Source organism: Bos indicus, chromosome 4 (genome assembly GCF_029378745.1).
Source record: "Bos indicus isolate NIAB-ARS_2022 breed Sahiwal x Tharparkar chromosome 4, NIAB-ARS_B.indTharparkar_mat_pri_1.0, whole genome shotgun sequence".
Lineage (NCBI taxonomy): Eukaryota > Metazoa > Chordata > Mammalia > Artiodactyla > Bovidae > Bos > Bos indicus.
In genome coordinates this window covers 12108718-12126745 of record NC_091763.1, presented here as the reverse complement: position 1 = coordinate 12126745, position 18028 = coordinate 12108718, and the positions used below count along the sequence as shown (strand labels likewise).

Here is an 18028-nt window from a genome sequence, read left to right as displayed (position 1 = left end):
GCAAAGGGGAATTTACAGTTTAAAATAACACAGTGTTCTAATATCTGATTATATGTTTATTTACTTTTATTTTGGCTGCAGAGAACAACTGAAATTACAGGAGGAAAGGAAATGGAGGAAGAAACTATTGACATTATTTTTATCTCAATCATTTAATAGGTATTAAATTAAATGAATATTATTAATAATTGGCCTTTTGTTATAGAATCCCATAGTCCTGACCATTGAGGGATTTAAAGTATTGAGGAGGAAATCAGATATACTTATGAATATGAGTAGCCTTCAGTAAAACATATTTGTTTGATGGTGATAGGAAATGACAATCGTTTTAAAAACAGGACTTCTGATTTAGTATTTACCTTCACACCTGGAGCACCAGGCTGTCCCTTCAATCCATCCAGACCATTGTGACCCTGAAAGGCAAATCCTCATTATTAAAATGCTATTTCATTACAGTGATCGGTCAACTCAAACATCTTTTATCTTCGCAGTTACTGTTTCTCTAAGAACCTTGTGACTGCTTCAGGAGAATAAGAAGTCCCAGTGCCCCAGCCCCTGACAAACTCCCTCTGTTGCCCTAGCTAAGTCACTAAACCTCCCTCACTTGGAAGAGAAGCATGAAGAACTAGATGCTCTCTCACGTACTTTCCATCATTAATAATTTCATGATCTTCGGACGACTTTAAATACCTCTTATGTTGCACCCGTTTTATACAGTTTTCTCTGTAGGATCCTCATTTCTTGGAAGCTATGAACAGACTTAAAAAAAAAAAAAAGCTACATTCCACTTTACTTTCTGGCCACCTTACTCTTTAACTCTCTCTCCACTTGGGCAAATTCCAGGAATTTGGAACCAATATGTGTTATCCAGAAGTTTAAAGGTACCTGAGGGGTTTACTAAAAGTAATCAACATTTTCTCTTTTGTGGGTAAAGACGGTGCTCACCCTAATGCCCTTGAAGCCAGGGAGTCCAGGAGTTCCAGGAAAGCCACGAGCACCCTAAAAAGAAACACAGATGACAGATGACATTTTTATCCTAAATAAAAAGATCCTGATTTCTTCCTTCCAAAGTGTTTCTTCTCATCAAAGTCCAAGCTTGGAATCAAAGACTAGCATATGTGTAAGCACAGAGAGGTGATTAAGATGCTATGTGTAAGCACAGAGAGGTGATTAAGATGCTATAATTTGAGTAACTAATCCTATGATACTCTGAGAACCCACAATTTAGTTGTTTACAGTAGGCTTACTGTCATTACTGTTACATTATCAGCATTAATAAAAACTATGCATTCTTAACTAGGCTCCTTTATTTGTTGGATGCCCCCAGTGAGTGTCATAAGTACGACATCTACATTGCCACTTTGTCTGATTCTAGTTTTAGCAACTATTTTATACATGAGATACCTCTGATGTTTGGACTAAATGCTGTTATAAAAAAAGAATCTTACCTGTGGTCCAACAACCCCTCTCTCACCAGGTCGTCCAGGTTTTCCAGGGTGACCCTAAAACATCAAAGCATCACAGGGTCAACCTTTTCTTAGTAAGCTATCAGATCAAAGTGGGGACATCTTGGTTTTTACAACCGGGGGAAAAACGCATTATATAAAAAAGTGGATCCAGATACGTATCTAATTAACAATGATATTTCCTTAAATGCAAGAAAATTAATCATTATTTCATTAAAATATTATTTTCCATATGGGGAGAATTACATCAGGCATATTCAGCTTTTGGCAGAATACTTCATTTGAATCTAGAAATTCTGTTTGAGGCAGGAGTATTTAAATGGCACACTTAGAAATGCTTACGAGTAAATACTTACATCCTCACCAGCCTTGCCAGGAGGGCCAGGCGGGCCACGAGCACCAGCAGGACCCTGGGAAAACAGAAGACCCCTCATTTTGTTAATGTTATATTAATAAACCTCTTGAAAAAAATACTTATCACACAGGGGGAAAAGTACTCACAGTCTGACCAGGTTCACCAGGCTCACCCGGAGGTCCCTGGAAACCTTGAGGGCCCTACAAGAAACACAGTAAGTCACACTCCAAGCCTTTATGTAATTCTGTCTTCTTTACATAAGATAGAGTACAGGCTCCCGGTACTTACAGGGGCTCCAGAGGCCCCAGGAGGGCCGCGAGGTCCCATCAGCCCCTGTGAAGAGGACAGACACAGTTAGCACTGGCAAGTCATCCTGGCTTCGGGGTGGATTAGACAGGACGAGCTCGGCAGTGCCACAGTCTGTGATGCACCAATGAACAGAACTGTCCTGGTTTCATTTCATAAGTTTTTGTCCCTCCCAAGGAAGCATTTACTGACCCAAGTTTCTTCCACTGTTTCTCTGCCTTTGCTTTCACCTCTTCTCCTAATCTAGACCATAACTTGGTTAGATGGCGTGGCCACCAGTTCCTTAAATTCGTGTGTAATTGGGCATACTGAGATTCTTCTAATGAAATGAAGTGACTCGGTCTTTGGATGGTACAGAATATACAACTACCGTGCATTCAGCCAGTGAAGCATTTCCATCTGGATTTCCTTGATCATATGTCATCTCCTCATATCATACCTAGCTAGGAAACTGGTGTTTTTCTTGCCACAAGGGGCATAAATTGCAAAGGATAGAAACTCTTTCTTAATGATTAGAGGGAGGTTATAATCTTTTGTTTAATAATCTTATGTTGTAATCTTTGTTATAATCTTAAGGCTCCATTAAAAGCTATTAGTGGCTGCTGAAAATGTCAAACAAGAGTGGTTGTAGTAAGGGGTGAAGGAAAAATAAAATACTATTGAAATGTCCTACTGGAAGAATCTATTATATGTTATCATTATTGAAAATATGGCCCAAATGGCAGCGGACTGTTCTCCCCTTGGTTCTTCATTCTGTAGCACACAGATTCAGACCAAGTGTCGCTGGTTTGGGAGCTGCATACGCCTGTGAGCCCCCTTTGCAAGGCCCATGCAATTTCTTCTGTAGGGGCCGTGCCTCTAACACTGAAAATACTGCACAAACAAGCCTCAGGTAACTTGTCTATGGGGACTCTGCAGTCAAGTCTGCCCCACTGTATTAATGCCCAGAGTGAAACAATACGGATTTTTTTAAAAACACATCATTTTAATTATAAGAATTATTTTTTTTTTGGTTTTAGAAATTGCTTCCATGTTAAAAGAAACACTGTCACTATTCAATCAAATAACATTTTCAGGGGTATATTAAAAAATAATTTTCCTTGACACCATGAATTTTTAATTATATTTATTCATTTTTCCATGTATTTGCAACAATTTCATTTCCATAAAAGGTAGTTTATTTTGTGGAGGCTGTTAGGTACAGGATGATTACTCATTAATTCAGAGAAGAACCCTTTGGGGTTTTATAGTTATTGATTTTCCAACATGGAAATTTATTTTAATGCTTTATTGCTACCTATCTTGTCTGTTTGTGAAACAAATATCTGTTGATTACATATATCTGTGAATGCCTGTCAATGTGCAAGCTTAAATTATATTTCACTGATATTTAAAAGTAAAACATAATGCTTTCTGCCCACCAGAAAGATGTTCCGAAGTCAGGGAAATCTGAAATCCATATTAACTTACCAGACTTATGTAGGTGTTTTTTTTTTTTTTAATTAATGAGTTAGTTTTTTTTTTTTTTTTTTTTTTAGCTTCTTCTTGAGATATGGGTACTGCTTTTAATGTCCAGCATTAGCTGAAATGGCTAATTTCAAATATCCAGTATAAACAAAGCCAAGAGAAAATCTCTACTTCCTCATTTCAGCTATGAATGCTTTAAATTACCAGCAAAATCAGGAAATTGGAAATCATCAATTAAAGGCCTATTACTTCTCAAGTGAGAGTTTTAATTTACAGAAAATATTGTCTTGCCCTTACGGTGTATCAGTTTATTGCGGACTATTAGCTACGGCAGAACATCTTTTGAAGACAGAGCGTTGTATACATTGTCCAGGTAAAATTTATATTTTAAGGACTATCTCAACTTTGGGCAGATAAATACTTTTGTTTGCAAATAATTAATTAAAAAATCACTAAAGTATGTGTGGCTACGTACTAAACTGCAGTGTTTAATCAACTTAATGTTTTTACTTGTAGCAATTTCCCCCTCTGTTTTATACATCCGAGTATATATTTTGCATTTTCTTATCAGTTTTTTTTTTCCCTAACAAAACTCACTAATGCTTGTGAGAAGGTTTACTTGTAAAAGATAGACTTTTATCACCACAGTCATATTCTCTCCTATACTGATTTATAATTAATCAGACTTTAAAAAGAATTTTTTATCAAAAATGGATAAAAAGAAACATTTCCTATGTTATTAATTCCTTGAGAGATGGTGAGAATCTGTCACAGTCACTGTTTGTATCCCAAAGGCATAATAGAGTTTGGGTCTCACCGAAGATAACTGGTAAATACTTGTTGAATGATGTAATGTTTTATTCAAGTACTAGATACATAAGCTATGATGTTGACTATCAGACATCTTGCCTGACATTCTGTCATTAACCACATGTATGTCCTTGGGAAAGACCTTCAACTCTCTAAATAGAAAATGAGCTTCCTCGGTGACTCAGATGGTAAAGACTCTACTTGCAGTGCGGGAGAGCTGGGTTCGATCCTTGATTGCAAAGATACCCTGGAGAAGGGAATGGCAACCCACTCTAGTAATCTTATCTGGAGAATTCCATGGATAGAGGAGCCTGATGGGCCCCAGTCCATTCGGTCACAAAGAGTCAGACACGCCTGACTGACTAATACACACACACAGAGAAAATGAACGGGCTAGACTAGAACTTGCTGATCTAGACTAGAACTTGCTGATCCTTTCCAGCAAGTTCATAGAACTTAATAGTTCTGTGTCTCTATTGGTTGCCTAAAATTCTGTGCAATATTAAAGGGTATAAGAAAGTTAATTAGAGTGATCACTCTTCTAAATTAAATTGGTTTGCTTAAATTATGGTTACTATTTCCAGAGATTATTTCTTGGAAATAAATATCTGATCTATCATAAGGAAGCATGTTTGTAGAGAAAATGGAACCCCTTTATCTAAGCTTAGATTTTTATAGATTTGAATACAAAAATAGCTACTGCTTTTATCTGATCTGAGTACTATTAACCTAAGTAGCTAAATAAATGGCTATGTGAACTTTAAACATAAAGTAAATTCCCTATTTAGTAATTTTTTGGCTAAGATAAAAATTAGAGATAAACATACCATTGGTCCAGGGCCACCTCCTTTTGCATCAAACTGAGCAGCAAAGTTCTAGATGGGAGAAAAAGAAAAAAAAAAAATATAAAAAATATATATATATATAAAATAACTATTGGCTATATAGTTCATTTTTCTCATTCTACTCTTAAAGATTTTTCTGTTGATGTTTAAAAGGGAGCAGTATTTTTTACATCATTCTTAATTTAGACTTCCCTACTGAGCTAAATTCCTAAAAAATTTTAAGAATTTAAAATTTAGGGCCACCCCAAGTTTGAAATAGGGAACTTCCCTACTTTATTTTGAAACTTTTCCTTCCCTGTTAACCTTCTCACTTCAGTCCCCACCCTCTACCTGTACATTGAGGAAGAGAGCTTTCTAAACTTTAAAAGTCAGTGGGGGCCCCTGATAAATTAAAGCAGAAACCAAGAGAACAACTTTGCATTTCCACCTGTTGCCCTGTTCCTCTGGAACTATACAAAACGACTAAGGGATCTTTTTCTTGCTGTAGTTTCAACAAGAGTATAAAGAGTATTCAAGTTTAGAGCAAAATTAAATTAAAATGCCCCTTGGAAGATTAAACTTTTAAAAAATAGTTCACAGTAATAGCTTTACTGTTAAAGATCTCTCTTATAGTGGTAGATCTATTAAAGAAGGTGCTTTTTAATGCACTCAGTAGATAAGCAATCATAATAAGATCTTTGGGGGAGAAAGGTCTTATTTTACTGGCATATAGTTGGGTATTAGAATCAGGCTTCTGATTCATAGTGCTAACCAATTAAGCAAATATGTTTTTCTTCCTGCAGTGAGGCCATTTGGTGCTCATACCATTGTTAAAGCATAAAGCTAAAAGAAGATATTAATGAAAAAGGGAAATGTACTTTTCTCAAATTAGTTTCAAGCAAATTAAACCCAAAATGGCTTTGAATGTTGGTTCTGCAGACTTCAAGCCAAGGAGAATAAAAAGAGTAGGATGTTTGTGAAATTGCTTAAGATCAGGGATTTCATTTATAATTCAATCTAATCAAACTTTTTAATTATGCAACACCTCTTATTTGTGCCCCACTGATAAAAGATATTAAATTCCCAAATTAAATAATGGTCGCGAGGGCTGCAGCCACCTTCAGTGAACACAAAGAGCTGTCCTGTAATTGACAAGGGCACACAAAGAGATGTGCCAAAGCAGAATCTTGAATGAAGAAACCAAAGAAATGAAATAAAATACTATACTAATATCCAAATAGCAGACTCTCCCTCAAAACCACTAAAAATAAATCCCCCAATGAGTCTTCTTCCAATACAGGTACAAGAAACTGAAGTTAACGATACTGAAAGACACCTTACCCCGCCAAGACCAGGGGGGCCAGGAGGGCCAGGGGGGCCAGGAGGGCCTGGGATGCCGTCATCACCATCTCTGCCTGGTGGGCCTGGTGGACCCTGTGATGGAAAAAGTGAATTACCTCAGGGTTAGACAAACTCCATGGAGACCTGTACTTCAGAAAGGAGCCCTCAGAATCCACGCGACAAGGTCAGAAGTTGGTCAGAAGGTACACGTGATGTGGACGTTTAAACTGCCACGTTTGTCACTATTGATACAGGTCTGTTTTAGAAGGAGGTTTAGTAGCTGGTGTCCAAAGAAGACACAAGACAGGATAGTTCCTCTTGGAAGAGGACTATGTCAGCCATTTGTTATTGAAGCATAAAGGAGCTCCAGTATTCAAATAAAGCTAAAACTTATAGCTATAAATTCATATGGTTAACAGTGCACAGTGATATACTATGTATGTGTGAAGTCGCTCAGTCGTGTCCGACCCTGCAAGCCCATGGACTGTAGCCCGCCAGGCTCCTCTGTCCATGGGATTCTCCAGACAAGAGAATACTGGAGTGGGTTGCCATTTCCTTCTCCAGATATACTATGTATATTGACGGTCAATTTCTGATTGATGAATTTACTCAATTATTTTAGTATGTTATGTGTGAAAAGTAGATGAAATGATAATTAATAGTCATCACAGTATAGAAAATCCTGCAGTTTTCCTACCATTAGTACTATTTATGTTAAAGTAATTTACTGACATAATCCTACCTGTAATAAATTGCTTGAGTGGAATACATTGAAGTCTGCACTTCTCAATGGTTACAAGGTATGGGTATTTATATATTGATACCACGTAAATATAGCAAGATCTAAGAATACCATGAAAAAAATGCAAGCCTAACCTATACATTTATTAATTTAAACAGAAACATGTTGTTGACTGCTGGTTCACTATTACATTAAGCCTACATCAGAGATCTTACTTGAAAAGTAAACAAAGCATGTTGAAAAAGGGAAGGGTCATGTTGTAGTGGGTAGGCACCTCTCCCTCATCTATGTGTTGGACATGTCAACTTCAAGCAAAGAAAGATAGACCATGCAAAGAATATGGCTATCTATAATAGGTTTGCTTTCTTAAAGGATAATCTTGACCTAAAAATAATATTGATTATGTAGAATAATGCTCATTCACTTTCTGTAAGGCATTATCTGCTTAAAAGGTAGGCAATTATCTGGATACATAACATTTTTATAAACTGTCAGACTCCTGTAGTTTCTAATATGTAGTTATTAAAATATGGGCCAAAGCTCTTTAATAGTTCAAAAATTACACACCCTTTCTCCGCGTGGTCCTCTATCTCCACTTGGGCCCTATAAGGAAGATACAAACAGCACAATAATAAATGTCTAAGCAATTTCCAGTGAATGAGCAAAGCATTCTTGATAATGATTAGTCAGGAGTCTGATCTAACCATAATGTTACTAGATAGTAGCTATAAAAATAGCACAATAAAATAGATAAAAGTTTTTTGTTTTTATTATAATTACATGTAATTTTGTTTTACGCTGGGAGATTGGAGGCTATAGTCTCCAGCATTAGGGCCAATATTGTAACCACTATTTTTAGAAAGATAATTTCTGTGGATAAAATTATCATTTTGTAACATCAATAACAGCATATTTATATAGTCAAAGCTCTTTAAAATAAACTTTTGTCTACTACCTATAATTAATATGATACTCAGTTCATCTCTAGAACAAAATAAATCTTTTCTTTTCCTTTTGTATGTAAGTCACCAGTTGTATAATATAAATATAATTAGAGATGACTCTGGAAGATAATAAAACTTTGTTATCTTACATATCAAAGCTACTTCATTCTATGGTTTAGCTAATGCATATTCATATGCACAAAATCTTGACAAGGTATATTCCTTCTGTAGTGTACCATAAGTTTAGTTAAACTCTAAGTTATCTCTGATCATTTCAGATACAGAGAAATATTAGACTCTTACCTTTCTTGCAGTTGCCTAGAAGAGAATAAGTAAAAGATTATTATGAGGAAAACTGTATAAATTTAAAAATGGCTCCCATTTCCATGTAGTATACAAATACACTTACAAATTATACATACTGCACATTATTATTATCTTAATATTTCAAAGTACAATTTACATCTTACCAATAAAAATATGTACAGATCTCAGATATATACTTATCTATAATTATACCTCAAATTCAGCTCATGAGCTAAGAATTTGCTCATAACAATCTTGCAGATGACTCCAGGGAGTGACAAAATTCTCTAGCTAGATGAAGTCTAACTCCGGGGAAGCTGGTGCTAACACCCAACCTTCCACTGAATTATTTATTCTTCTTTTCTTATGGGTGTAGGTTTTAGGGTGGCCTTATTCAGTAGCCCCGCCCATTTTGGAAACTGGGGTGGGTACTTGCTAAGGCAACCAGAAAGGCTGGACTACCTTAACTCTTGATTTTTTTTGGAAATTCAGGTTGGTCAATACCAATATAGCTTCCTTTTCTTTCCCCAGAGACGACTACTGTGGCCAAGGCAATCAAAGTCTAAAATTAAAAATTCTAAAAATAATTTTACTCACCTCTTGTAAGGCTATAGAGAAAAAGGGAAAAAAGAAATAATTATTAGTATTATTTCACTGATCACCAGCAGTGATTAACAGATGGGTATACTTGTCTATAAAACTGACTTACCTAATTAAAGGACCAGTTGTATTTTTTATTAAGAATATTCTAATGACTTGGAAATTATGCAGGTCAGAATTATGGCAGGGATCAACAGGACCATTTGTTTTAAATATTAATGTGTAAATATACTTTGAATTAAATTGTTAATTATTTACTATTTTATAAATGCTGTGAAACATTAATGTGTCTAAAGGATACTTGTAATGTTTAGTAATTATGATGGTAAATTGCACAGTGACTCACTGAATGTGAGCAAAACCAGCAGATTGATGAGCAATAATTTGTAGTTTAGAAAATTTTTGATACTTAGAAATTTAAAAGGGGAGAAATTTAGGAAACTACATTACCTAAAGCAGATTTTGGTTTTTTATATAACATTAACATTACAGTGTTTGTACCATTCTTAATGTCCTTTTCCAAAAGGACTAATTTGTGAATTAGTCACCATGAAAATGGATTCATTTATACACCTGAAGTTTTGCTTTAAATAGGTTCACTTAAATTAGGTAAGGACATTTTACCAACATATATCACTTTTGGCCCTGAGAAAGAATTGCTCTGTATAAATGGAAAAAACTGCATTAAAGATCTAGAAAAATAATGGGAAAAATACACCAAAGTAGTATCCTCCCCCTTTGCCATAATTGCTTTAAGTCCTTAAAGACTGAATTCCGCTCCTACAGTATAAAAATTACAGGCTAACACAGGATATAAATGTGGCCAAGCTGGCAACAAAATGAATCACCCCAAAAATTGCTTTAATTAGGTGGCCAAGAAGTGTGTCATTTGGAGTGAGAACATCTGTTGTAGCAGTCACAATTCAGGAGGGTGGACCACATCCAGCCCTGATATTTAAGGGCAATTTATGAGAATTACTTTTAAATTAGAAAAATGATATGTTTACTTCATTGTGTTCATCAGTAGGAAGAATAATTATGCCTGGGCTTGATTAACGGAAGTCCTCATGGTTTTGGAAATTTGCCTTCTAATTATTCAGACTGAGCCATTTTGAAGAATGTGTGTTGGGTAACTTTTATTCAGACTGGGGTTGGATATTGATGAGAAGTTGAATTGTCCTTTGTACCTTCAAACTTCCCGAGGTTTATTTTCATCTTTAGGAGAAGACCCTTTTCCCCTACCACCCTCAGATCTCATAAAAAATGAACCTGGTAATGTGAATTAGTTCAATGCAATTATTCCTTAGTATTCACAGTGTGTATACTAAAAGCTGATGAAGGGAGAAAACACACACACACAAATGCATCAGTAATGATGCAATGGTAGACACCGTGGCATATGGGTGGAGCCAAGTTTTAGAGTGTTGGGTGTGGCCAGATACCCAATGGGGTCATAAAACCTACAGCTGGAAAGCAGCCTTGGAGTCCATCCAGTTTCTATGCCGTGTTTTAGAAAAGGCTCAGTTTGACTTGTCCACAGTCACATGATAAATTATTGGCAGAGTCATGGGAAAAACCTGGGTCTCTTGAGACCCAGATCAGTGTTGATAATTTCCCAACTTGCTAAGTTCAGAATGCCTGTCACTGGGAACATGTTAAAGAGATAACTCTCAGGCTCAACAAAAGGCAGGGCAGATTTTAGCTAAATCATATTACCATTTCCATGATCAGGTAATGAAATGAGAAGCTAATTACATTTCAGAAAGTATCCATTTTCCTTGCCGGGAAACACTGACTAGCTTTTGGGACTGGGTTCAAGGAGAAATGCAGACATTCTCTGTATAACCCTGTGGAGTCTTTAAATGGTGACTCCGCGAGCCTTAAGCCCTGGTCCCCTGTGCTCTCCTTGTCCTCCCTCCAGAGGGCGCCTCATGGTCACCATCATCCAGACCAGTCTTAAAACACCCAGAAAAGTCTTTAGGGCGTGAGTTTTTTTTTTTTAATAACTTAATTAAAGGGTTTTCTAAACCAGGCCTCAGGTTTCACAGAGGTGGGCATCAGTGCAGTTATGGGGCCTTTTAGGTGGAGGCCTTTGGCTTCCTTGGTCATGTCAGATAACATCTCATCCTTAAAGAAAAAGATTCTCTGATCCCTTTGAGCTTCACTAGCTGGAGGATCCAGATGAAGTTCACAGCCTCACTCCGAGTTAAGAGAAAAAGTTCCCTAACTTTTGGCGAGAGTCGAGAGCCTCTTTTGATTTTTATTTCTACAGTATTTTCCACGTTTCTCTTATATGCCAGCGTTTCTCCACATGCCAGAGAGCCTGCCCTCCTAGCTGTACCTGGAACTTGGCGAGGTTTTCCATTTCAGACCAGGTTTTCCTGCCCACCCCTCTAACCTCTTCCCCAGACTGCCCGAAACAAGCTGAAGGCACTTACATTGGCATGTTGCTAGGCACGAAGTTACTGCAAGCAGCAACAAAGTCCGCGTATCCACAAAGCTGAGCATGTCTACCACTCAGACATGCAGACTCCTTGTGTCGCAGAGCCCCTGGGTCACCGGCGGAGGTATCACCTGGCGGGCGCAGGCATGCAGTCGTGGCCAGTACCTCCAACTTAGCCGAAACCTCCTGCCGCCTTGGTGCTAAAATAATAAAGCCCGGATCTGCCCTATTTATACGGCCCAAGTTTCTCCGGCCCGAGGGTGCCTCCAAAAGCGCTTCCACCAATGAGAGGGCTGGGGCTGGGGGCCCGGGCAGCCACAGCTGGGAGGAGACTGCGGGGGCGCCGAGGAGGGAGTGCAGCGAGGGGAGGGACGTGGCCACGGGGGCTGGCTTCTTAAATTGGTTCCATTCTTTTTGAGGACGTGGACACTTTTGAGGCTTTCAAGGGGAAACTCTGACTCGCTGTCTGCATACCTCCGCCCTCCCCATCCCCCGCTCTGGCCTTCCTCCCCCCAACTCCCCCCACCTCCCCGCCCTTTCCAAGTTTGGAAACACTTATGGACACGTCGGAGGGCTCTGCTGACACCGACGTGGGCAGAGTTTGCAGCTCTCGGCGGCAGCCCGGCAGCTGGAGAAGGGACCGGAGCCCAGAGATCAAAGCGGGAGCTGTCCAGCCCTGCCTACCTTGTGCCCTGCGGGCCACCGGCAGGGTGGAGGGCCCTGGGGGCAGAGGACCCAGAACGGGTCCGACAGCGTGGCGCACCCAGAGGCCGCCCTCCTTCCGCCCCCTCCACCCTGCCCCTCACCCCCGCCCCGTTTTTCTCCAACTCTGGGGCGTGTGTGCGCCCACTTTTTCAGAAGTAACGCTCCCTCTCTCTTCTGGCTCCGGGGAAGGATGAGAGGGGGGTTCCGTTTGTTGGAGGGTGGACTTGGAGTCCCGAGGAGACCCACTGTTGAAAGGGAGAGATGCGCGCTAGTGGCAGCGTGGCCTCCCGCACCGGGGAGGATGGGCTTTGCCAGCAGACCAGATCGACCACATCGGAGAAACCCTAGATCTCCTGGCCACTCTTTGCTGAGGCTGATCCTAAACCGAGGCTTTGGGGATTATCTGACCCTGCGAAGTGATTGTAACTGACGGACCTGGATTCCTCTCTCACTCGCAGTCTCTTCCTGAGGTTGCATGGAAAGTCCACCCTCTCCCTTTCAGGTTTCCAGTCTCCCCCTCCTCTTCTCCACAGACTCCTTGTCTGGATTTACCAGCTCCATCCCAAGCCCAAACTCAGAGTCCCCCAAACCCACCCATCCCTCTTCCCCTCTCTGCCCAGGAAACGCCCAAGCACCTCCCAGCTCCTCTCCACACCTTGGAGAAAAAGCCTAGGCCATCTAGAGGGACTTCTAATTTGAGTTTGAGATACAGGCTGTCTGCTCTGGTCACACCTCAAGCGAAGCTCCCACCAGCGTGGATGTTAGATCTCTCCCCCACACCCAACCCCCTTCACCCACCAGGGAGAGGAGGAGCTGGGACCTTGACCCTGAAGCACTGGAAGTGAGACACCGGAACTCTTGAGAATCCAGAATACTGAGTGCAGTCAACGTCAGCAGACGGCCCTTTCCCCAGCCCTTTTGAGATTCATTTCAGGCCCAGAGGAAAGGCCATTGGTCTGGGGCTGCGTCCCTGCTTGCTCAGCACCCCCAATGAGACAACCATTCTCTCCCAGAAGGTAGCACAAAAGGGGCATCTTTAGGTCAATTCTGTCTCCACCAAACAGAAATGAGTAGGCTGTAGGTCCTTTCTAATCTTTTTTCCCTGCTTTCCCCCATCTTTTCTCTCCTTCCTCCACCCCTCTCCTATAAGGAAGAATTTCTGCCTAAGTTAACTCTATCAGCAGCTGCTATAAAATAAACTTTTCTTAAACTAGTTGCTTCCTCTAAACTTACAAAGTTAGTGGAAATAAAAGAGAAAAATCCCAAAACTAAAAAAAAAACCCCAAAAAACCTCTTTTTCTAATTAAGAGCACTGATGTGGGAGATAACTTTAGAAGACTTTTTGAAATTGCAGTAACTGTTTGGGAAATGTGATTATAATTTACCTTTTAGGATAACAAAATTCTCAGCAAGTTTTGGAGAATTCGAGAAATTCGAGCACACGTTTATAAACTAAAGGAAAAATCTCTCTGCCGAGTAAACTGATAACTGGAAAAGCATTCCTGGAACCTGATGCAAATAGCTAACGCTGCCCGGCTCCCTCCCTGTTGATGTGGCAGAGTTTGAAGCTGGCAGTCGTCAGCCATTTGGTGGGAGGCCGTGGATCCAGAGGAAACAATGAGGATGGAGAAAACTGAAAGGGAATTTTTAAAGAGGGAGACATTTTTGTTCCAGCAGTTTTTTACACATTATTTTGACCTTCTCTTTCTTGCCACTTAGTGAGGAAGATAGCTAATTAAATGTTTGTGTTATTGGAGGAGTTCTTTAATGCTTATAAATGTAAGCATTTGTAATCTAAACGGATTTGTAATCTAAACAGATGTCTGTTAACTATTTTGTGCCTCCAAACAAAGGAGAATCTTTGTGAATGAATGGGAGTGGGGGCTGGTGGGGTGGGACGGGGAAGAAAACTGACCCAAAGCCTAAACTGAGAGTCTTGGGGATGGCTGTGATGATGTGGCTGAGTGAAGGGAAGCCTAGGTGACTGGGTGGGGGGATTGGAGACCCAGTAGGAGGAAAAAAAATAGTGAGAGACTAAAGCAGGATCCAGGCAGAGAGCGGAGGAGGGGAGATAAAGAAGAAAGGAGCTAGATAGCAAAGACCTCTGGATTTTGCTGTTAGGCAGTTAACACCTGGGTTCCTATTCCTAAATTGTTCTCCATTGAAAATAAGATGATCCCTTCAGCTCCCTACAGCTCTCAGTTTACAAATCAGGCCACACCATAAAGTTTGGCAAGAGGAGGGTCAAGAGACCCTCTGATTGAAAAAATCCAGAGCAGACCTGGAAGGGGAGGATGCAGGGAATGGAGGGAGGTGGTAGATGTATAATCATGGCTGATCCTGTTGTATGGCAGAAACCAACACAACACTGTACAGCAATTTTCTTACAATTAAAAATAATTTTAAAAACATGCAAAAAAAAATGTAAAACAGCCTGATAAGACCATGCTGTCTTATGCTTTTATTCCTTTTTTTCCTTTGATCAAGCTTCAAACTGACATTGCCTTACAAACATTTCTGAGGATTCACTCTGTGGAAAGCACCAATACTACACTATCTTATTCTATTTCTAGGTAGGATGGTCTTTTGCTAAGAAGGTATTAGCTGATCATTAAGGTGGCAGCTGAAGAGGTTTGAGGGCTGACTTCTCTCTGTGACATTTGTTTGGAAGACATGGAGATTCCTGCCCTACATCTTAACAATTGGAACATTTGGTTATTTGCACAGGACCAGAGGAGTATTCACTGAAATACTATTTAGTACTGGAACCAGGCGTTGTGCTAACTGGTGGGTACAGAACACGGTCACTGCCCTCAGGGGCAAGGACATCTGTTGGAGATCAAGAGGCGAGTGATGGGGAAGCACAGGGTGCTTCCGGGTGTTTATGGGAGGATTACATCGACACCTAACCTAGATTTAGGTGGTTGTTGTTCAGTCGCTCAGTCATGTCTGATTCTTTGCCACCCATGGCCTGCAGCACGCCAGGCTTCCCTGTCCTTCACCATCTCCGGGAGTTTGCTCAAACTCATGTCCGTTGAGTCAGTGATGCCATCCAACCATCTCATCCATCTCGATCTTCTGTTGCCCCCTTCTCCTGCCCTCAGTCTCCACCAGTGTCAGACTTAGGTGGGTGAAATCAAAGAGGGCTTCTTGGAGGATGCAAGAAGCTCAAGCCTTAAATATGAATAGGATCAGAAGAGATGAGGGAGAGACCCAGTCACAGAGGGATTAGCAAATTTGGGAGTTCTGAGGAATGGAAGCCTCTCAGCACAGTGGGTTGGCGAAGGGAGAGAGAGCAGAGGAAGGAGCTGGAAACGAGACCGGTGGATTCAGCAGGAACTAGATCAGAAAGCACCCTTTCAGCTGTGTTCTGGAGTTTGTTTTCTCAACTATGCTATGGAGAGTGTTTGGATGATTTTTAAGCAGAAAACTTGTGTAAGTAGAGAGTGCTTTTAAGAAGGATGACTGTGGCTGCAGTGTAGGGAAATGATTAGAAAGAGAACTCAGTGGAGACAAAGAAGCCAGTTAGGAGGCTGCAGGAGGAGTTCTGAAGGATAGCCATGGTGGCCTGGGGTCGGGCTGGCAGAGTTGGACAGAAGTTGGCAGGCTCTGTAAACATTTGGGAGTAGAAGAAAAAGACTGATGTCTGGTTGTGGGTAGTGAGAGAGACGGACTTGGGGAGCATCAGGAGATCTCTTGCCTGAGCAACTGACTGCCTTGGAGGTACCAGCTATTGAGCAGGGAAACATTTGAGTGGGGAGACTTGGAGTGAAGGAGGGGGAAGATAAAGAGGTCAAGTCTGGCTGTGTTCAGTTTTAGGTGATTATGTCCTATCCACAATGGTGGATAGGTCTCATAGTTGGTTAGATATTTAGGCCTGAAATCCAAAACTTGTACATGGCCTAGACTGATGAATAAGGGAGTCAGCAGATTCCTGATGTCACAGGAGTGGATGAAATCCCCCAGGTTGTACATGCAAATGGAAGTTGACATCAGTAAAACCTAGGACAAAAGCTTGAAGAGCTCCAGCATGTAAGCAGCCAACAGCAGAAGAGGAAAATCCATACTGGTGACTGAGAAGGAACATCCACATAGGATGGAAGAAAACCATAGTGTCTCCATCACAGAAGGAAAGGAAACAGATTGTCTGGGGGAGGAGAGCAAGAAAGGCCAAGTAAGGCTAGAAAGACAACAAATTAACAAATTGGAGATCACTGGTGTCCTTGGTGAGGGTGGTTCCAATGGAATGAAATCCTACTGAGAGAATGTGGAAGAATGAGGAAATAAATACATCTAGAGTAGAATTTCGGATAAGGCAATGGCACCCCACTCCAGTACTCTTGCCTGGAAAATCCCATGGATGGAGGAGCCTGGTAGGCTGCAGTCCATGGGGTCGCTAAGAGTCGGACATGACTGAGTGACTTCCCTTTCACTTTTCACTTTCATGCATTGGAGAAGGAAATGGCAACCCACTCCAGTGTTCTTGCCTGGAGAATCCCAGGGACGGGGGAGCCTGGTGGGCTGCCGTCTATGGGGTCGCACAGAGTCGGACACGACTGAAGCGACTTAGCAGCAGCAGCAGCAGCATTGAAGCAAAGAACACCTAAGGACTTGCAGGGTTTGTTTTTTTTTTTTTTTTTAAACTTGGTAGTGAATAATCAGTTTGTTTTTTTTTTTTTCAGGAGATCCCTTTAAAATGTGTAGACAGAGTCAATTTATATCATGGTTTTCGAATCCCACTTTAATCTGAGGGACTCATTTGGGATTCAGTGCCCTATTTTTCATGTTTGCTGCTGCTGCTGCTGCTAAGTCGCTTCAGTCGTGTCCGACTCTGTGTGACCCCATAGACAGCAGCCCTCCAGGCTCCACCATCCCTGGGATTCTCCAGGCAAGAACACTGGCGTGGGGTGCCATTGCCTTCTCCAATTTTTCACGTTTAGAAATATGAAATAATCACTTCTTTACTTAAGCACAACTCATATTCTGGAATGCACAGATTGTGTGGCTGTAGGTGTTTTGTGGCATCTTGTTATTGACTATTCCAAGCCTGGTAATTCGGAGGAATATATTAGGCTATGTAAATTTCAGCTTTTAAGCCCACCTTTTTCTTTGAGGTGGTTTCTTATAAGCTATCAAGGAGAAATTAGGTGTTACATTTCTTCAGCTAGTTCCAAATCCGTCCCTAATTTGAAGAGCACCATAATGCTGGAGCATTCCAAAAGTCCACTCTGGCTTTTTGGGACTTTGATTATCTTGGTTTCCAGACTTAAATTTTTCAGTTCTTTTCTAGTGGCTGGAAGAAATAAGGAGACTTTAACTTCAGTTGCAGTGGAAGATTCTGGGTGTTGTTAATTGATTGATTCACCCATTAAGTTGAATTGAGACATATTACATACAGAAAAAGAATGATAAAGACTTAATTATATACGATACCACATTTAGAATTTATATAATTTATATTTCATTTAAAAATAGCAAATAAAGTTATTGGTATTACTGACAGACTCTTTATAGAGTCTAAACTTGATTTTGCCCTTTGGAATTCTATACTTGCATAGATAATCTTCTAGTTAATGTGACATTATAACCACCTATTATACAGCGCATTAAGTACTGTGCTAGTAATTTTACATAAATTATCTCAAACCTCCAAAAATCATTATCTAAATCTTGGTGGGGTATGTTTTATTATTCCCATGTTTACAAGTAAAAAGAAATG

The 18028-nt window shown here is 40.4% G+C and overlaps 1 protein-coding gene across 1 annotated transcript in view; it reads right to left on the bottom strand.

Moving 5' to 3' along the window:
- Nucleotides 1-11849, bottom strand: part of COL1A2 (collagen type I alpha 2 chain) — a 36638-nt gene extending 24789 nt beyond the window's left edge. The window contains exons 1-12 of the mRNA XM_019959690.2: nucleotides 11600-11849; nucleotides 9159-9169; nucleotides 8559-8573; nucleotides 7879-7914; nucleotides 6570-6662; nucleotides 5232-5279; nucleotides 2110-2154; nucleotides 1968-2021; nucleotides 1823-1876; nucleotides 1449-1502; nucleotides 946-999; nucleotides 360-413 (exon numbers count right to left, since the gene is read on the bottom strand). Coding sequence (XP_019815249.2) covers nucleotides 360-413; nucleotides 946-999; nucleotides 1449-1502; nucleotides 1823-1876; nucleotides 1968-2021; nucleotides 2110-2154; nucleotides 5232-5279; nucleotides 6570-6662; nucleotides 7879-7914; nucleotides 8559-8573; nucleotides 9159-9169; nucleotides 11600-11669 — 588 coding nt within the window. The 5' untranslated portion in view covers nucleotides 11670-11849. The remainder of the gene's footprint in view (nucleotides 1-359; nucleotides 414-945; nucleotides 1000-1448; nucleotides 1503-1822; nucleotides 1877-1967; nucleotides 2022-2109; nucleotides 2155-5231; nucleotides 5280-6569; nucleotides 6663-7878; nucleotides 7915-8558; nucleotides 8574-9158; nucleotides 9170-11599) is intronic.
- Nucleotides 11850-18028: the final 6179 nt, after the last annotated feature.